Source organism: Eptatretus burgeri, chromosome 1 (genome assembly GCF_056783735.1).
Source record: "Eptatretus burgeri isolate ZD-2024b chromosome 1, Ebu_testis_v1, whole genome shotgun sequence".
Taxonomy (NCBI): domain Eukaryota; kingdom Metazoa; phylum Chordata; class Myxini; order Myxiniformes; family Myxinidae; genus Eptatretus; species Eptatretus burgeri.
In genome coordinates this window covers 143,369,307-143,391,806 of record NC_140961.1, presented here as the reverse complement: position 1 = coordinate 143,391,806, position 22,500 = coordinate 143,369,307, and the positions used below count along the sequence as shown (strand labels likewise).

The window sequence follows — 22,500 nt, the reverse complement described above, 5'->3', positions numbered from 1 at the left end:
AATCAAACGAGAGGGGGAGCACTCGGTAGAGTGCAAAAGCTTCGCCGCCAATACTGCTGGGTCAATTAAGTGAACCTCATATCCTATTCATTGTAGGTCAAAACGGATCAGACTCCACTGAACCACGATTGAATAAACTAAAGTAGATCGACGCGCATGGAGAAATGCCAAAAAAAAAATCTAAATTTTTTTGAAAAAAAAAAGTTGCAAATTTTTTTTTTCTCTAACAAATTTTTTTTTGGGGGTGGGGGGGGGTTGGAAATCACTTAAAACATGCAGAAATGCAAAAAAAAATTAAAATATCTTTCAAATAAAATCGATAAATTTTTGAAAAAAATCTGCAATTTTTTTTTTCTCTAACAAATTTATTTTTTAGGATTGGAAATCACTTAAAACATGTAGAAATGCAAAAAACAAAAATTTAAATATTTTTTCAAAATGGCCACCATAGCGGCCATATTGGACTTTGGACCAAGTCCAAAATCTAATGGCATGATCCTTGGACCATACCTAACCCCCCCCCCCCACCAAGTTTTGTCGAAATCCGTCCAGGAGTTTTTCCGTAATACTGTTCACAAACAAAGCAAACAAACAAGCAGTCATAGACTGGTACTTACGAAATCGTCAACTTGACCACTGACCTTGTCCAATAAAAGCTATCTCTTGAGAAGGTAGGGACGCAAACCAGAAGTTTCTACCATGATTCTGTACCAAACCATCAAAAATTGAATTTTTGACCTCACTGTGACCTTGACCTTTGACCGATTTTGACCAAAATCTAATCAGCACGAGCCATCACCCTCCTGAATCACGTGGTGTAATTTGACATTGGTAGCTTCTTCCGTTCTCGAGTTATCTGTACCAAACCATCAAAAATCGAATGTTTGACCTCACTGTGACCTTGACATTTGACCGATTTTGACCAAAATGTAATCAGCACTAGCCATCACCCTCCTGAATCACGTGGTGTTATTTGACATTGGTAGCTTCTTCCGTTCTCGAGTTATTGTGCCTACAAACAAACAAACAAGCAGTCATAGAATGGTACTTACGAAATCGTCAACTTGACCTCTGACCTTGTCTAATAAAAGCTGTCTCGAGAGAAGGTAGCAACGCAAACCAGAAGTTTCTACGATGATTCTGTACCAAACCATCAAAAATCGAATGTTTTGGATGTTTGAGCTCACTGTGACCTTGACCTTTGACCGATTTTGACCAAAATCTAATCAGCGCGAGCCACCGCCCTCCTGAATCACGTGGTGTAATTTGACATTGGTAGCTTCTTCCGTTCTCGAGTTATCTGTACCAAACCATCAAAAATCGAATATTTGACCTAAATGTGACCTTGACCTTTGACCGATTTGAACCAAAATCTAATCAGCACTAGCCATCACACTCCTGAATCACGTGGTGTAATTTGACATTGGTAGCTTCTTCCGTTCTCGAGTTATCGTGCCTACAAACAAACAAACAAACAAACAAAGAGAAACGGAAGGAATCAATATACTGACGAAATCTTTAGATTTCGTAAGTAACAAGCAGTCATAGACTGGTACTTACGAAGTTGTCAACTTGACCTCTGACCTTGCCTAATAAAAGCTGTCTCTAGAGAAGTTAGCGACGCAAACCACAAGTTTCTCCGATGAGTCTGTACCAAACCATCAAAAATCGAATGATTGACCTCACTGTGACCTTGACCTTTGACCGATTTTGACCAAAATCTAATCAGCACTAGCCATCACCCTCCTGAATCACGTGGTGTAATTTGACATTGGTAGCTTCTTCCGTTCTCGAGTTATCGTGCCTACAAACAAACAAACAAACAAGCAGTCATAGACTGGTACTTACGAAATCGTCAACTTGACCTCTGACCTTGTCTAATAAAAGCTGTCTCTCGAGAAGGTAGCGACGCAAACCAGAAGTTTATACGATGATTCTGTATCAAACCAACAAAAATCGTAACATCGACTGAAGCAAAAATCTCCATTTCTCCATGCAATTATACCTTAACGTAACTCAACGACGCGTCTGCTCGAGCGCACTGCATCATGGGACGACCCATGACGCGTCGAGTGAAATATTTTTATACAATCTTAAAACGTCTCCAAAACATCCGATTTTTACCAGAATTTTGACAACCGAGTTTTAAGCGTCCTAAGTGATCGCAAAAACTGAAGACAAAATTAAAATCGAAGTTAAAACGAACTCGTAACGTCGAGCGAAGGAAAAATACTCCATTTCTCCACATGAATTTACGGAATTATGTTTGACCTCACTGTGACCTTGACCTTTGACCGATTTTGACCAAAATCTAATCAGCACTAGCCATCACCCACCTGAATCATGTGGTGTATTTGACATTGGTAGCTTCTTCCGTTCTCGAGTTATCCGTACCAAACCATCAAAAATCGAATATTTGACCTCACTGTGACATTGACCTTTGACCGATTTTGACCAAAATCTAATCAGCACTAGCCATCACCCTCCTGAATCACGTGGTGTAATTTGACATTGGTAGCTTCTTCCGTTCTCGAGTTATCGTGCCTGCAAACAAACAAACAAGCAGTCATATACTGGTACTTACGAAATCGTCAACTTGACCTCTGACCTTGTCTAATAAAAGCTGTCCCTCGAGAAGGTAGCGACGCAAACCAGAAGTTTCTACGATGATTCTGTATCAAACCATCAAAAATCATAACGTCGACCGAATCAAAAATCTCCATTTCTCCACGCAATTATACCTTAAGGTAACTCAATGACAAGTCTGCTCGAGCGCACTGCATCATGGAACGACCCGTGACGCATCGAGTGAAATATTTTTTATACAATCTTAAAACGTCTCCAAAACATCCGATTTTTACCAGAATTCCTACAACCGAGTTTTAAGCGTCCTAAGCGATCGCAAAAACCGAAGACAAAATTAAAATCGAAGATAAAATGGAGTTGTAACATCGAGCGAAGCAAAAATACTCCATTTCTCCACGTGAATTTACGGAATTATGTTTGACCAAACTGTGACCTTGACCTTTGACCGATTTTGACCAAAATCTAATCAGCACTAGCCATCACCCTCCTGAATCACGTGGTGAAATTTGAAATTGGTAGCTTCTTCCGTTCTCGAGTTATCGTGCCTACAAACAAACAAACAAACAAACAAACAAACAAACGAATCACTCATGGAGTGAGGAAGTTGTCGAAGTTGTTTGAAAATTTATTATAACTTCATTGCAGTCACACGGATACAGCACAAGAAACAGCATTTACAGTTCAGTCAGTTGCCATCATGAACAACATTCGAATGTGGAATGTGATGTCAATGGTTTAAGTCAAAACTCCATCATCACCTCCACCTCCTCCGCATAAAAACAAGCAAAATTCTTACTGAAAACGGAAAATTGACACACCTGCGTGATGGTAACGTCATAATGGATTGGTTCGATGTGGAGGGCCTTTCATTGTTAATAAAACTGGCCTGCACTGCAAAATAATACATCACGTTTGCAGAATTGTGCCATTGGCGCCTGAGCGCGATAGACGAATTTTCGGTGTCAGGCGAACTATTGAACCGGAACAGTCACAACGAAGGCCTGGATATCTCATGAAAGAGTAATATCTGAACTACATTCTCACCTAGTTTGAGCCACATATCACAAAAATTGATGGAGATACGCGCTTTCAAAAATGGCCAAATTATCACACATTTTTGCTGATGGGATCCAGAATACAAACCGGAAGTTGATCAAATTACGTCAGCTAATGGCCAATCGTATGTTTTACATTCCCTAAAAGTTTGAGCGAAAAATATAAAAGTTTCAAATTAAAAAAAAAAAAATTGTCATGTAAATGGGCTTTTCAATGCAAATTTCAAACATTTTGTGACGTCACAATCTGGATCCGATCCGGTTGAAACATGGCAGGGTGAAAGATATTATGACCCGACATAAGCACATTAAATATCTCAGCAATTGAACAAGAAATGGCAGAGAAATTATTTTTTGAAATTTCGTCCCATGTAAATGATTGGGATTTTTGAAAAACTTTGTGAATTTTTCGTGACGTCGTCATTTGATCCAGGTTCACCCAAATTTATAGGTTCAGTCCTTTGGTGATTATCTTTCATGTCAAAATGTTTCGTGGACATATACACAAGGACCGCTGAGAAAATCGATGCACAGACAGATAAGCACACACACACACACACACACACACACACACACACACACACACACACACACACACACACACACACACACACACACACACACACAAACTCTTAACTGTACAAAGTGACAGAAGTTGTCTTCGACAACTTAACAAGCAGTCATAGACTGGTACTTCCGAAATCGTCAACTTGACCTCTGACCTTGTCTAATAAAAGCTCGAGAGAGAAGGTTGCGACGCAAACCAGAAGTTTCTACGATGATTCTGTACCAAACCATCAAAAATCGAATGTTTTGGATGTTTGACCTCACTGTGACCTTGACCTTTGACCAAGTTTGACCAAAATCTAATCAGCACCAGCCATCACACTCCTGAATCACGTGGTGTAATTTGACATTGGTAGCTTCTTCCGTTCTTGAGTTATCGTGCCTACAAACAAAGAAACAAGCAGTCAGACTGGTACTTACGAAATCGTCAACTTGACCTCTGACCTTGTCTAATAAAAGCTGTCTCTCGAGAAGGTAGCGATACAAACCAGAAGTTTCTATGATGATTCTGTACCAAACCATCAAAAATCGAATATTATGGATGTTTGACCTTACTGTGACCTTGACCTTTGACCGATTTTGACCAAAATCTAATCAGCGCTAGCCACCACCCTCCTGAATCACGTGGTGTAATTTGACATTGGAAGCTTCTTCCGTTCTCGAGTTATCATTTTTTGGATGCTTGATCTCACTGACCTTGACCTTTGACCGATTTTGACCAAAATGTAATCAGCATGAGCCATCACCCTCCTGAATCACGTGGTGTAATTTGACATTGGAAGCTTCTTCCGTTCTCGAGTTATCATTTTTTGGATGTTTGACCTCACTGTGACCTTGACCTTTGACCGATTTTGACCAAAATCTAATCAGCACTAGCCATCAGCCTCCTGAATCACGTGGTGTAATTTGACATTGGTAGCTTCTTCCGTTCTCGAGTTATCGTGCCTACAAACAAACAAACAGAAACGGAAGGCATCAATATACTTACGAAATCTTTATATTTCGTAAGAAACAAACAGAAACGGAAGGCATCAATATACTGACGAAATCTTTAGATTTCGTAAGTAACAAACAAACAAACAAGCAGTCATAGACTGGTACTTACAAAATCGTCAACTTGACCTCTGACCTTGTCTAATAAAAGCTGTCTCGAGAGAAGGTTGCGACGCAAACCAGAAGTTTCTACGATGATTCTGTACCAAACCATCAAAAATCGAATGTTTTGGATGTTTGACCGTAATGTCGACCGAAGCAAAAATCTCCATTTCTCCACGCAATTATACCTTAACGTAACTCAACAACGCGTCTGCTCGAGCGCACTGCATCATCGGACGACCCGTGACGCGTCGAGTGAAATATTTTTTATACAATCTTAAAACGTCTCCAAAACATCCGATTTTTACCAGAATTTCGACAACCGAGTTTTAAGCGTCCTAAGTGATCGCAAAAACTGAAGACAAAATTAAAATCGAAGTTAAAATGAACTCGTAACGTCGAGCGAAGCAAAAATACTCCATTTCTCCACATGAATTTACGGAATCATGTTTGACCTAACTGTGACCTTGACCTTTGACCGATTTTGACCAAAATCTAATCAGCACTAGCCATCACCCTCCTGAATCACGTGGTGTAATTTGACATTGGTAGCTTCTTCCGTTCTCGAGTAATCTGTACCAAACCATCAAAAATGGAATATTTGGCCTCACTGTGACATTGACCTTTGACCGATTTTGACCAAAATCTAATCAGCACTAGCCATCACCCTCCTGAATCACGTGGTGTAATTTGACATTGGTAGCTTCTTCCGTTCTCGAGTTATCGTGCCTGCAAACAAACAAACAAGCAGTCATATACTGGTACTTACGAAATCGTCAACTTGACCTCTGACCTTGTCTAATAAAAGCTGTCCCTCGAGAAGGTAGCGACGCAAACCAGAAGTTTCTACGATGATTCTGTATCAAACCATCAAAAATCATAACGTCGACCGAATCAAAAATCTCCATTTCTCCACGCAATTATACCTTAAGGTAACTCAACGACAAGTCTGCTCGAGCGCACTGCATCATGGAACGACCCGTGACGCATCGAGTGAAATATTTTTTATACAATCTTAAAACGTCTCCAAAACATCCGATTTTTACCAGAATTCCTACAACCGAGTTTTAAGCGTCCTAAGCGATCGCAAAAACCGAAGACAAAATTAAAATCGAAGATAAAATGGAGTTGTAACATCGAGCGAAGCAAAAATACTCCATTTCTCCACGTGAATTTACGGAATTATGTTTGACCAAACTGTGACCTTGACCTTTGACCGATTTTGACCAAAATCTAATCAGCACTAGCCATCACCCTCCTGAATCACGTGGTGAAATTTGAAATTGGTAGCTTCTTCCGTTCTCGAGTTATCGTGCCTACAAACAAACAAACAAACAAACAAACAAACAAACAAACAAACGAATCACTCATGGAGTGAGGAAGTTGTCGAAGTTGTTTGAAAATTTATTATAACTTCATTGCAGTCACACGGATACAGCACAAGAAACAGCATTTACAGTTCAGTCAGTTGCCATCATGAACAACATTCGAATGTGGAATGTGATGTCAATGGTTTAAGTCAAAACTCCATCATCACCTCCACCTCCTCCGCATAAAAACAAGCAAAATTCTTACTGAAAACGGAAAATTGACACACCTGCGTGATGGTAACGTCATAATGGATTGGTTCGATGTGGAGGGCCTTTCATTGTTAATAAAACTGGCCTGCACTGCAAAATAATACATCACGTTTGCAGAATTGTGCCATTGGCGCCTGAGCGCGATAGACGAATTTTCGGTGTCAGGCGAACTATTGAACCGGAACAGTCACAACGAAGGCCTGGATATCTCATGAAAGAGTAATATCTGAACTACATTCTCACCTAGTTTGAGCCACATATCACAAAAATTGATGGAGATACGCGCTTTCAAAAATGGCCAAATTATCACACATTTTTGCTGATGGGATCCAGAATACAAACCGGAAGTTGATCAAATTACGTCAGCTAATGGCCAATCGTATGTTTTACATTCCCTAAAAGTTTGAGCGAAAAATATAAAAGTTTCAAATTAAAAAAAAAAAAATTGTCATGTAAATGGGCTTTTCAATGCAAATTTCAAACATTTTGTGACGTCACAATCTGGATCCGATCCGGTTGAAACATGGCAGGGTGAAAGATATTATGACCCGACATAAGCACATTAAATATCTCAGCAATTGAACAAGAAATGGCAGAGAAATTATTTTTTGAAATTTCGTCCCATGTAAATGATTGGGATTTTTGAAAAACTTTGTGAATTTTTCGTGACGTCGTCATTTGATCCAGGTTCACCCAAATTTATAGGTTCAGTCCTTTGGTGATTATCTTTCATGTCAAAATGTTTCGTGGACATATACACAAGGACCGCTGAGAAAATCGATGCACAGACAGATAAGCACACACACACACACACACACACACACACACACACACACACACACACACACACACACACACACACACACACACACACACACACAAACTTTTAACTGTACAAAGTGACAGAAGTTGTCTTCGACAACTTAACAAGCAGTCATAGACTGGTACTTCCGAAATCGTCAACTTGACCTCTGACCTTGTCTAATAAAAGCTCGAGAGAGAAGGTTGCGACGCAAACCAGAAGTTTCTACGATGATTCTGTACCAAACCATCAAAAATCGAATGTTTTGGATGTTTGACCTCACTGTGACCTTGACCTTTGACCAAGTTTGACCAAAATCTAATCAGCACCAGCCATCACACTCCTGAATCACGTGGTGTAATTTGACATTGGTAGCTTCTTCCGTTCTTGAGTTATCGTGCCTACAAACAAAGAAACAAGCAGTCAGACTGGTACTTACGAAATCGTCAACTTGACCTCTGACCTTGTCTAATAAAAGCTGTCTCTCGAGAAGGTAGCGATACAAACCAGAAGTTTCTATGATGATTCTGTACCAAACCATCAAAAATCGAATATTATGGATGTTTGACCTTACTGTGACCTTGACCTTTGACCGATTTTGACCAAAATCTAATCAGCGCTAGCCACCACCCTCCTGAATCACGTGGTGTAATTTGACATTGGAAGCTTCTTCCGTTCTCGAGTTATCATTTTTTGGATGCTTGATCTCACTGACCTTGACCTTTGACCGATTTTGACCAAAATGTAATCAGCATGAGCCATCACCCTCCTGAATCACGTGGTGTAATTTGACATTGGAAGCTTCTTCCGTTCTCGAGTTATCATTTTTTGGATGTTTGACCTCACTGTGACCTTGACCTTTGACCGATTTTGACCAAAATCTAATCAGCACTAGCCATCAGCCTCCTGAATCACGTGGTGTAATTTGACATTGGTAGCTTCTTCCGTTCTCGAGTTATCGTGCCTACAAACAAACAAACAGAAACGGAAGGCATCAATATACTTACGAAATCTTTATATTTCGTAAGAAACAAACAGAAACGGAAGGCATCAATATACTGACGAAATCTTTAGATTTCGTAAGTAACAAACAAACAAACAAGCAGTCATAGACTGGTACTTACAAAATCGTCAACTTGACCTCTGACCTTGTCTAATAAAAAGCTGTCTCGAGAGAAGGTTGCGACGCAAACCAGAAGTTTCTACGATGATTCTGTACCAAACCATCAAAAATCGAATGTTTTGGATGTTTGACCGTAATGTCGACCGAAGCAAAAATCTCCATTTCTCCACGCAATTATACCTTAACGTAACTCAACAACGCGTCTGCTCGAGCGCACTGCATCATCGGACGACCCGTGACGCGTCGAGTGAAATATTTTTTATACAATCTTAAAACGTCTCCAAAACATCCGATTTTTACCAGAATTTCGACAACCGAGTTTTAAGCGTCCTAAGTGATCGCAAAAACTGAAGACAAAATTAAAATCGAAGTTAAAATGAACTCGTAACGTCGAGCGAAGCAAAAATACTCCATTTCTCCACATGAATTTACGGAATCATGTTTGACCTAACTGTGACCTTGACCTTTGACCGATTTTGACCAAAATCTAATCAGCACTAGCCATCACCTTCCTGAATCACGTGGTGTAATTTGACATTGGTAGCTTCTTCCGTTCTCGAGTAATCTGTACCAAACCATCAAAAATGGAATATTTGGCCTCACTGTGACATTGACCTTTGACCGATTTTGACCAAAATCTAATCAGCGCTAGCCATCGCCCTCCTTTATGACGTGGTGTAATTTGACATTGGTAGCTTCTTCCGTTCTTGAGTTATCCTTCCTTCAAACAAACAAACACACACACAAACAAACACCCCTAATAGAGGACGGAAGTCATCAATATACTTACGAAATCTTTAGATTACAAATGGATTACAAATGTAAGTAACAAACAAATGGAGGCAAATAACATACTTGTCAAAAACAAAAAATTGCCAAGTAACAAACGGAGGCGATCATACTGTTTTTTTGTTTTGGGTTTTTTTGTTTTGATGTTTTGGGTTTTTTGCCAAATATCAAGAAAAAGATATCGCGCAAAGCACGACAGTTGCAAAATCCACCTTCCTCTCCACAGGTTGCCATGGATACATCAAATTGTCCATTTCATTAAGACTAAAATTGACAATCTTAATCAAAGCACAGGTCATTCGGATGAAAATTGATTATTTTCCAGACTGAAATTGATTATTTTAGAAGTTTGACCTTCATTTGACCTTTTGACCTCAAAAACTCGTTGGTTTCCGAAATCAGTGATTGGACTATGCAATTGCTGTTCAACTACCAAGTTAATAGGGTGTAAATTGACAATTTTTCAGATGAAATTTGATGATTTTAAATGTTTACCCTTGAGTTAAAGTTTGACTTTTTGACCTCAAAAATAGTTGGTTTCCCAATTCAGTGATGCAATGTGCAATTGCTGTTTTATTTTCAAGTCAACCGGATGAAAAATTACAATTTTAGATATTTGACCTCAAGATGACCTTTAACCTTTGACCTCAAAATCAACAGGCTTCTCAGTTGAGACTACCCCTACATCTTGGTAAAGTTTCATGACGATCGGTTTAGAATTGTGACCTGTAAGCGATTGACAAACACACAGACAGATGAACAAAATCGACTGACCAATGTACCTGAAAAATCTCCGATTTTACAAGTAACAGACAGACAGACAAGGGTGAAACAATAACCTACTTCCTCCTTCGGTGGCAGAGGTAACAAATTACCCCCGTGTGGGGGTGATGGTCATCTCTATAATACCACAAGTTCTCAATGTTCAGTTATGACCGAAGACTACTGCGCAGTTCTACTGCGCAGCTCGAACTGCGGTTTGGTTAAAGGTGACTCGGCATTTTGGCGCACGTGCACAAAATTATATTTTGAAAATAAATGCCGACGTTTACATTTCGGGTGTTGAAACTTTTGCACCTTCGGCGGAAAATGTATAAATATACAAATACACCCGTGCGGGAGTGACGATCATCTCTGCGAGAAACAAGCATAAGTTCCTGTTACTAGGGTGTAGTGTTCTCGGGTCAGGAGGGATTTTTGGCCAACTTTGAAGTCACGTGACGCGAAAACGAAAGCGAATATTGAAAATCCGGCCCGACCAAATCTAGATATTGCCCCATAGATTCATATGCCACAATCAAATTCAAGATAACTTAAGAAATGTAGGAGGAGATAGATTTTGAAAATCGTAATTTTGCAACTACATAAAGCAGTTTTCGCAAAATTCAGTCACGTGACGTGTACGTATTCGAAGATATCGGTATTCTTTCGAATGGACATGAAAGACAAGGTCAGCTGCTATGCAATGACACCATTCACTAACTTTTACCATGCCCAGTAGAGAATATATAGCCTCCTGAAGGTAGTGCAGTTTTTGCCAACTTTGAAGTCACGTAACACGAAAACGAAAGCGAATATCGAAAATCCGGCCTGACAAAATTTAGATATTGTCCCATAGATTCCTATGCCACAATCAAATTCAAGATTGCTTGAGAAATGTAGGAGATAGATTTTGAAAATCATCATTTTCGCATTTTTTGCCAACTTTGAAGTCATGTGACACGAAAACGAAAGCGAATATCGAAAATCCGGCCTGACAAAATTTAGATATTGTCCCATAGATTCATATGCCACAATATATCCTGGTGTTGGCGCAGTGGTTAGGGCAGCGGCTTGGGATCCAAAAGGTCCTGAGTTCAAGCCCCGTTGGGCCACTGAATTAATACACCAGGGGGTTGACTCAGCCTGTCATCCTTCTGAGGTCGGCGAAGTGAGTACCAATGTACTGGGCCGGTGTATACCCCGGTTAAAATAGGTGTACCATATCCCTGTGTCGTAAGAGGCGACCAGGGTTGTGTCAGGAAGGGCATCCGGCGTAAAATATGTGCCAAATCACTATGCGGATCGGATGATCCGCTGTGGCGACCCCGAACGGGAGCAGCCGAAAGGAGAAGAAGAAGATTCATATGCCACAATCAAATTCAAGATTGCTTGAGAAATGTAGGAGGAGATAGATTTTGAAAATCGTCATTTTCGCATGAAAATCGTCATTTTTGCATTTTTTTGCCAACTTTGAAGTCACGTGACACGAAAACGAAAGCGAATATCGAAAATCCGGCCTGACCAAAATTTAGATATTGTCCCATAGATTCATTTGCTACAATCAAATTCAAGATCGCTTGAGAAATGGTGGCGGAGATAGAATTTGAAAATCGGCATTTTCGCAACTTCAAAGACCTCGTGACCTTGACCTAGACCTTGACCTTCGGTGACCTTGAAAGTCATACCATCGTGTACGTCTCATCGACCTCTATCAGGATATCTAATGACCAGATCTCCCGCTTCAACTTCATTGTGAACGGACGGACGGACGGACGGATCGTCACCTCTCCTCTCAACACCAATATTATTAGGTCATGCTCGAAGAGATGACCTAAAAAAATGACATGTAACCCCAGATTAAATAAGGAGTTTGACACACTCTCCCATGAAAATCGAAATGAGTCCTTGCCTGAAGTGCAGATTCGTTCAGTAGCAATCGAGTCGTCACCGACATGGCACGTCCAGTCTCTTGCAGTGCAGTCCTGCGAAAGGCAAGATCACCCAACTGTTAGTGTCATGCTCACTCACATGCAAGTGAAAACACTTGGGTCGAGCTCTTGATTCGATCAAGACGATCAATGTGAAAGTATAATTTTTCCTTGAAGTGAAAGTGAAAGTGAAAGCTTGACGTCACTCACTCGTTGAAGACTTTAAACCCAGAGAGCAGTTGTTCAGGCAACGCAGTAACAGTGGAGAAAGAGAAAATCCACAAATATGCATAGTTCACTGGGGTACATACAAATATAGAAACTTTGAAGGTCATAGAATAAATTGCAAGCAATCACGAAATGTCAGGCACGTTAATACTTCGAGCGAACAGCAAATCGTGGAATGAACAGCTGCATATGACTTGGGGTTTGCAGGAGATGTGAGGTTCCTAAGGTCCTTGGTCGATAATGGCAGAAACGTTTTTATTTGCTGCTACCTGTCTGCAATTCTCGAAGTTAAAGCAAAAGACTGCAGCGAATAAAGTTGCGGTGGAGTTATAATACAGTATCGTAATACGAGTTCCCTTACAAGGAACTTCAATGCAGTTTCGTGGAGACCAGTAGGCCCATCAAGCCTGTGCATGGGCTTGTTGGGTGTAAGGAATCTGCACATACCATTTTAAAGTCTTTGGTGATGACTCGGGCAGGGTTTGAAATGCTGAACGCCCAGACTATGGGCACTCTAACCATTACGCCACCGAGTCTGGTACGAGACAAAGTGGTAGAGAGAACGATTCAGATAGCCTAACCACAACCACAGTTGAAGTACGGAACAATTGGAGTGACCATGTTCATATGCCTCTTTGAACACCTGCTGATCATGATGTAGGAAACCCAGGTTCATGCATTATATTGTACGTGCTTGTCCCATTACCTACCAATTTCCATGTTATTAATTTTAAAATGTTTCACACTCATGTCTACATGGTTGGTTGGCGCACTTCAAGCAGGCAAGAAAGATACTGGGAGAATGTATCCCAAAAATGGCGACAAACTGTTTGCAAGCACACAAGTCAGCAAACCAGAGGTGAATGAGCCCAGGACACCACTCATTGAGACTGTCAAGCAGGCTTTTATACCATAACGTATACAAATGTAATGCTTTCAACTTAAGGTATCGCTTGATAAAAGGGGTGCCTATCTATTTCTATGTCGGCAGTGGGAGCTCATACAAGGTTGATGACGATTCTCTTACGGCCACAATTATTCCCATCTCGTGGGGTTCACTGGAGAAGGTTTTTGGCCAAAGTCTTCGATGAACCGGCTGGCCTGGCATTACGTTCAACTGAGGGTGTTAGAACAAGGATTTGAAATTTGTTCATGATGCTGGCAATAGCTCGCCAAAACTTCGCGGACACTGTGGGATCTTTAACATCCACCAACTAATACCAGCAGATGGGATACCCAGTTTAACGTTCATCCAAGGGACGGCACACACGTTGATTAATCACCCACCCTGCGCAACACTGGGATGACAGTTTAAAGCTGAGTCGGGATTCAAACCCAGCATAAGACAGCTCAGAGGCAAGAGTGCGTACCTTTTGTCTAGGCCATCCTGCCAACTTTACACAGGATAGAACAAGAAAAAGAGTAATCAGAGATTGCAGACCCTCACCAGGACTTATTTTGAGTGGTGTATTTTTATAGGTTTTTGGGTGAATCCAATATGGCGGCCAAACCATGTGACCGATGATGTCATGTGTGAACTTTTTGTTCCTCGTGGACAGGCGGTCATATGTGTAAAGTTTCACCTCGATTTGTTCAGCCACTTCAGAGAAGAAGATTTTTGAAGGTTAAAAAAACAAACAATGTGGCTGTTGAATCATGTGACCGATGACGTCATGAATATTTTTTTCTGTGGACCAGTTTATCTCTGGATGACCCTCAAAATTTTTCATACTCATGGGATGTGGCGTTTTAAATATGCAATTATGACATCATAACGAGGGCATATATGATGTCATTAAAAAACCCACACATTCCCCATGAGGAGTACTTCCCATGTGTCAAGTTTCAATTTTTTCCTTGGTGCGGTTTCAGAGATAGAGGTCCAAAGTTTTTCCATTTTTCCAATATGGCTGCCACACCACATGATGTATGACGCCATAATTATCATTAAAACATTCTACATGAGTAGACGCACCAATAGTGAAAAATTCATCTCAATCCGATAAGCGATTGCAGAGAAAAACACAAAAGTTCTGTGCGGACAAACAGACAAACAAACAAAGAAGAAGACGTCATGCAGAACACGACACTTCCAAAATCCATTAAACAAACTTTACCTCAAAAATAATTGGTGGTTGAATTCAATGACCAGATCAAAAACGCAACTCCTATTCAAATTTCAAGTCAATCGGATGAAAATTGACAATTTTACAAATACGGCCTATGTTGTCCTTTTGGCCTATGTTGACGTCGAAAATATTTGGTGTTTGAATTCAGTGACCTGATTTGCAAATCCTCTTCAAATTTTAAGTCAATCGGATAAAATTTGAGGATTTTAGAAAATTTGGCTCAAATTGGATTCTTGGCCAATGTAAACCTTTCCGGTCGAACAAATTTTACAAAACCTCAATGCGGGACCATCCCAGGGACGGGTGACATTAATCTCTGAAAATTTCAGAACTATCGGTTGAGCAGTTTGGGCTGGAGGCGAGCGGACAGACAAACAAACAAACATGCAAACACATAACCGGAGGCGATCGACATACTTGTGAAAAAAAAAAAAATTTTGCCAAGCAACAAACAGACAGAAAGGGGTGAAAACATAACCTCCTTCACCTTCGGTGGTGGAGGTAATAAAGCCATGTTCCAAGTTTCAGTTGAAAATGTTAAATTGTACAGAAAAAAGTCAAAAAACACAGGTGGGAAGGACAGATGGATAGATACAGGAAAACCCATAGTCCCCTCTAACACTGGTCGGGGACTAATAAGGGAGAACACACAAACAATATAGAGAATGAATATGAGGACAAACTTCGAAAAGATAGTTTTGTAGTTTTAACACGATATGAACAAGCACGTCAGTTTTGTGGTTGGTGGAAATATCTCATACTTTCTGGTCTTTGATTGAGCGATTCTTTGTCCGATTTCTCGTTGAGTTGTATGTGAAGATAGCTTGGTGTGAAGTCCCATCCGCTGCCGGAGCCAAGCAGGAATCCTGTCCTGCCGGATTCTGCCTCTTTTTATTATCATCAGCTCTCCAGCAGGGTCGTGACCCTGCAATTGAAGGGATAATTATTAACTCTGAATCTCCAATCAGATCATTTAAACAGTAAGTTTGGTCACCTTCAAAACCATCATGGAAACATTGTTTAAAAATGGTACCTGCCGCTTCGTTGCCTGACATCCAGCGTTTAAAATGATAGAGCATGGACAAACAACCATAGGCTGGTAATAATAGCACAGGCTTTGATGTGCCTAATGGCCTTCTATATGTTGAAATTCCTCAGAAGGGAACTCATGTTATTATATGAAAGGAAGTAATCCTCGGAAGGTGAACAAAACTAAGATTATACTATTTAAGAACAATTTTTTGAAGGCTGATCTCTTGGCCTGATCTATCAATTTGTTAATTTACTCTGCAGTACTGTCCGACCCCGACATTCGTGGGGGATATGATGCTGAAAATTGCCATGAATGTCGAATCCGCGAATGTCGGGGCATTGTGTCAATAGGAAAAAAGGGGGATACGTTCCCGACGGTTCATGATTCAAAAGGGAAAAACAAAAATACTGGAGAAAAAACTAATTACACCCTTGAAAAACCGCGCATGTAGAAGCAGGTTAGAAAAACCGTGAATACACCCACAAAAAACCATAAAAAAGCCCGTGAATTCACGAAGTGCTGGGCCGCAAATGTTGAAGCAGGTCACATTTTATGAACCGCAAATATGCGGGGTCCGTGAATATGTGGGGTCAAAGAATAGCGGAACCACGAATGTCAGGGTCCGGTGGTACAGAGACATGCCAGAAGTAAATAGACACCATGATTTTAAAATTATTTATTTTTTGAACTATTGAAGTACATTTGATCCATTTTAATACACACACTACTATTTGGTAAAGTTGCCATTTGCAGATTTCAACGCTTTTGCTCTTGCAGACATAGAACTAATGAGTTTTGAAATTTTCTTTTTGTAGGATTTCTGCCCAGGCTTCACATAAACGGGTTAGCAATTATGTCCATGATGTTGGTTTCCTGGACTTTTTCCACACAGCTCGATCGAATATGGCCCAGAGGTGATGGGATTCATCTCATGAGACTGACTTGGCCATGGAAGAAACTTGATTCCATTTCCGTCCTGTCATTCTTTGGTCTTTTATCAGTGTGGCATAGAGCTGCATCTTCCATGAACAGAGTGTTGTTTTTGACCATCTCATCAGTGGAGAAGACAGGGAAATGTCCATCTTCAAGGATAGAAATGTGTGTAATAGAGTTGATATTGCCAACACACTCCACAAGCTCTGACCGACCAGTGCTCCAGATTGCTCCCTACACAATCACTGAAAAACCACCGTGTTTGACAGTTGGCTGCAATCGGTTCAAAGATAACTCTTGACTGGGAAGTCTCCAGACCCATACTGTCAGAAAATTGATCAAATTGGGACTCATCTGAAAAAAAATTACAGTTTGCCAAAACTCCAAGGGTCTGTTGGCCATCTCGTCAGCCCACTTCTTTCTCCTTTGAATGTTGGCTGGTCAAAGAAGAGGTTTTCTCCAAGCTGCTCTCCCATAGCAATCCAGTTGAAGAAGGGACCGCACGACAGTTCTTGAGCTAACTTGGACCTCCTCTACAACATCTGCTGCCTTGCAATGGGAAATTTTCTCACTGGACTGTTTGACAGCTTGAAGACTCCTTTCTGAGGGCCCAGGTCGACCAGAACGGGAAGCTGTGGATTCCTTGCCCTCGCTAGTGAATTGCACAATCACCCAATTGACTGTATAGAGCGGAATGCCAAGGTTCTGAGCTATCTGATGCTGGCTGACTCCATCTTCCAAATGGCCAACAATTCGTCCTCTTTGAAGATCAGAAAGTTTGTGTGATCCCTGGGTTCGAGGCAGAGTTAATTGCCATACAAGACCCAGGAACTCTTGTCTGCAAAGAAATAGTCAAATATTAGTACAAATCACTGAGTAAAACTGTGTTGAAAACAGAAAAAATGAAGAAATTTAAGGTGTCTTTACTTCTGTCATGTCTCTGTATACCGACCGACACCATTTTTTTTGCATTGAACGACATTAAACTGAGCATCTACAGCCCTTTATTATTAACTTTCCACATGTGATGCAACACCAATGGCAGTGCAGCTTGTATCTACATCACAATCTTCACTCACCACGTCACCTCCTCCTGTTAAAGTGAGAACTACACATCATCATCAGTGCTGGAAGGTTGGGCGCTCACAGCCAGTAAAGTCTTACTGCCAAGGCACGATTATATTTTATTAATCCACTGACGTATCTGAACTCTCATTTTTCAAAAGCAAAATGTTACTTCAAGACTTTAATTGAATTGAAATGAAAACTTATGCATCTTGAAGAGGTCGGTGTTGGTGGAGGGGTTTAGTGATAACCTTGGCACATGCCTTTGATGGGAATTCCACGAGTGTGACATGTTTATTGCCATTTGATAAAGTTCTGTCGTGTGTGTGTGTGTGTGTGTGTGTGTGTGTGTGTGTGTGTGTGTGTGTGTGTGTGTGTGTGTGTGTGTGTGTGTGTGTGTGTGTGTGTGTGTGTGTGTGTGTGTGTGTGTGTGTGTGTGTGTGTGTGTGTGTGAGATTGAATATCATCATCAATAATGAATCAATCATCATCATCAACAGGGTGGCCTTGAGGTATGCACGCTTGCCTCAAAGCTGTATAACCTGGGTTCGAAACCCGACCCAGCAAAAACTGTCATCCTGGTGTTTGAATTCATAAATAACATTCCATCTGCAACAATTGCTCCCATGTGACGGTCCCATTTAACACCACCTGTATAACTCTGCCCTGCCCTCCCTTCCCACAATCCCACTCACCCTCCCCTTCCCCATTCCTTGTGATGTTGCGGTTGCGTTAGAAGTTAAAGATCATGTGTCTCCTCTTAAAATCATGTATTTCTCAAAAGTCATGCACCAAGAGATGTTCACAGCGACTCGACGTTGGTATGATACTTCTGTAATACAGAAATATAGCCTCCTGGAGCACAGCAGGTTCACACATTGACAGAGTGTAATGGGGAACAGGCACACAAAGGAAAGGCACAGACACATCCCAGATGAATGGTTGAGTGTAAGGAAGGATAGAATGAATGAAATGAAATAAAATAGAGGACTGGTGGGGGGGGGTGAGAGGAGAAAATATCAGGTAGGGGGTATGAAAGAAAGCATGACATCATGATGGGCTGCACTCTTGAAATACTGGAAGGATTACCATGAGACAACAGACACATGGAGTCCGTTCCACAGAAGAGAGAAGGGCGAAGGTTATTGAGCTGAACAGTCAGCTTGGACTTTGGGACCAGGTGTGAATTTCTGGAAGAATGTGTGTGATCTCAAAGGCCTGTGGGAGGAAGCAGGGATGAGGGATGGAAGGAGCGAGGCCTGACTTGAGGGGATAGAATAATGAGTGTCCACCAACCTGCTTGACTGTGCTGAATTACCATCCATGTCGGTTCCTTGGCGGCGAGTTCAAGACCGTCAAGGAGACAAACACTACTTCACTGAGATGTGATCAGAGGAATGAAGAGCATTATATGAAAAGCATGGGGCAGGGTTGAGGGGAAGTTCGACATGACCATATTTATGAGCGGAACTGAACTGTAAGTTTAGCCTGCTTGTTGCATCATTACTAAGATGCAGAACCGTGCTCCTGGTGCAGTGCCTCCACACCTTTCGAACTTTCGAACAAAAGTGAGTGCATGCAGAAGAGTAAGCCAGATTAATGTCATCATGGCAAAGTCGATATACTCTACAACGTAACACCGAGGCAGCGAAACACTGGGACGACGTTTTGCAATCGGATTCTAGTGCATGGAGAAGACGAGAAAGCTTTCAGAGGGACATTACTCAAGAACAGGATACAACAACACACACTCTCACTTGGCAGAGATCACCACACACTGCATTTGTGAACCACTGTAATTATTATGAAAGGGAACTTTTGTTTAAGAATAAGATAAAGCTTTTCAGTCATTGGTTGTGGTCTTATAATATAACCTTGGGCAGGTCATTGTGGGTGGCTTAGTGGTGTTTCTATGGGTAATACAGCTGCTGGTGCCCTCAGTTTCTGGGCGTCATATTTTTGAGCAAACATGGGAATCAAACCCGTAACAATGTGGGCAATGCAACAAAACATTACCCAATTACAATTCTCACTGAAACAATCTGCTATTATAATGTTTTATTTTTGCTGTTGTGCTGACACTGAAAATGTTAAAAGACCAGAGAGGATGAACAAACTATATGAAGGGAATATCCAAAGAGATCTCCAAGAAACAGCCTTGTTTTCTCCTTGGATATCCAGACGGCCCCTGCCGGTTCGTCGAGCTTCGACGGTGTGAAAAATAAACGTTGCTACAAATCTACTCAACTCTTCTCATCGGCCGCTTTCCCTGTGGATATCAGAATTGTCCCACTAAATCTGATCAGGATCTGTGGATCTCTCATGAGACCAGAGCCAGTGTGCGTCTTGAAAGATCATCCCTATGGTAATGCAACTCGCACTCGATGGCCTGGCAAATCCGAGAGACAAGATCCAGCTTGGAGAATCCTGTGTTCTGACAGTATGCCAACATGACCGTTTTGGCAACTACATTACCGACGACGACGTTTGGTGCAGAATTTAACTTGGACAAGTCTGTCCTCAGTATTTTAAACAAGACTTAGACAAACGGGCCATTGTAATGAACATGCTGGATTACCAGTGAAGATGGCCACATCACAGAAAGTCACATTTCCAGCAGAAAATAATTTTTGAAATCACAAATACTCTTGTCATCTGTGTTGTTCTTCATTAGACCAGCAAGGAACATTTTGAAACTTCTGTAAAGTCTGCCCAAGCAGTCTGCTTCAGTAACTGCATTTGATTTATTGCAGTGATTGAAGAAAAGTAAGAATTTTGAAAGTGTCGTTTTTGGATAAAAGCCTGAGACAATCATAACAGAGCCACGTTCACGAAGGAGAAACAGCAGGAATGAGGTTCAAGGTTAACAAGCAATGTTATCATTATTTTAGCAAAACATACAAAAAGTTGACATGTTCTTTTCCTCCAAGTAGAAATACTGTACGCATCGATATGTCCCAAATATGATGTACTCAAAATGCAGTCAACTCTACCAAACCTTCGTCAACTTCTCCAAAACTTAGCCAACTTCTCCAAAACTTAGCCAACTTTTCTAAAACCGAGCCAACTTTCCCAATGGCACGAAGAGACATGCACTCGTTGTAAGAGAGATAGTTATGAGTTAAAGCACAACATGTTCAACAAGCCATTTACAAAAGTAGGGCGAGAATCGTTATGACGTCAGCCCTACTTCAGATGTTTCACACCTCCAGCACAGAGCGGTCCAACCTCGGGACTCAAACCGACATGAAGTTCAAATTTGAACACACCTCGTGATGCCCTTGCCGCATCTCGTTCCTGCTCAGGCTCCACAGTACGAGGGTTTGCACGAGGATAAGCAGCAAGCTGATTGTGGCAGACGAGCGGTACCTGCGGAACAGTCTGAGCACCCGGCGACCAGCCAGCCGGCTCTCTGCAGAGCCCATCACCGGGCCCAGCGGTCTCTCTCTCCCTCTCTCTTTCTCTCTGTCTCTGTGGGCGAACACTCCCCACGGGCGTTTCGTCCCTCCCGCCAACTTGTGCCATTCGCGCCGCCTCCCCACTTCTCGCTGGTCTGTTTGTTCCTGCTCCACAAACTTTGCTTAAATTGCCTTTATATGAGGGGAAGCTGTATATTTATAACGTAAACAGGTAAGTGGGAGGAGGCCGATATAAAAACGAGATATGGAAGTGAGAAGATAATGGAAAATGTCTGAGGGGGTAGAGAAGAGGTTTTATGAGATAGATATATGTGGATGGTTGTGGAGGGGGAGAGGGTAATATGTATGAAGCAGATGATAAGGGGGTATGCAGGGTAGTAGGTGGATTGAAAATTCCACTCTTTATGTAATAAACAGATCATATGAGTTTCGTTCGAAAATGTATAATTTACTCCAAGAAAAAGAAACAGATTTTTTTATCCTTCAACAAATAACATTCCTACATATGTATACATACAAACATATATGTATACACACATACATATATGTATACATACATATATATATATATATATGCATATATGTATACATACATATATACATACATACATATATGTATACATACATACATATATGTATACATACATACATATATGTATATATATATGCATATATGTATACATGCATATATATATATGCATACATGTATACATACATATATATATATATATATATATATATGCATATATGTATACATACATATATATGCATATATGTATACATACATATATGTATACATACATATACATATATGTATACATGCATATATATACATATATGTATACATACATATATATATATATATACATATATATACATATATGTATACATATATGTATACACATATGTATACACATATGTATACACATATATATATATATATATATATATATATATATATATATATATATATATATATATATATATATGTATATACAGTAGACTAGGCGTAAGTCGTCACCATCGGGACCGAGAAAAAAGTGACGACTTAGAAATGTGACGACTTACGCGTATGCGAACATTCATGATGACTGTGGGGTGAAGGATGAAGTCGCGCATGGCCTGGATACATATGTGTGAGAGCCGGCTATTGTACCAAAAGGAAAACATAATCCTCGGGGCATAGGTGGGGGTGAGTTGGTGAGTTGGAAAGTGATCAAGCAAAGATGGAATTCATGAATCAGTTTATCAAAAGTAAAGATAATGAACAACTCTGTAAGACAACTCATATACCATCGGTGATGGTATGGTGACAAATTACATGACACACTGTCATCGTGGTGATGATTACCACTCAATGCCTATGTGTAAGTGAGTGCAGTAATGTACAAAACAAGCCAATATAA

At 40.7% G+C, this 22,500-nt stretch overlaps 1 protein-coding gene across 5 annotated transcripts in view; it reads right to left on the bottom strand.

Moving 5' to 3' along the window:
- LOC147035663 (xylosyltransferase 2-like) overlaps positions 1–22,500 on the bottom strand; it is a 60,716-nt gene that overhangs the window by 26,355 nt on the left and 11,861 nt on the right. For 2 of the 5 annotated variants that reach the window (XR_015049275.1, XM_085846244.1), the window contains 3 exons: positions 20,945–21,238; positions 15,406–15,569; positions 12,269–12,341 (listed from right to left, as the gene is read on the bottom strand). Coding sequence is in view for 4 of the 5 variants with exons in the window: in XM_085846244.1 (XP_085702370.1) it covers positions 12,269–12,341; positions 15,406–15,569; positions 20,945–21,100 (393 nt within the window). In the remaining variant the exon portion in view is untranslated. Of the gene's footprint in view, positions 1–12,268; positions 12,342–12,497; positions 15,346–15,405; positions 15,570–20,944; positions 21,239–22,500 lie in introns of those variants that run through there. The other 3 variants (XM_085846268.1, XM_085846254.1, XM_085846263.1) reach the window with 3 other exon arrangements.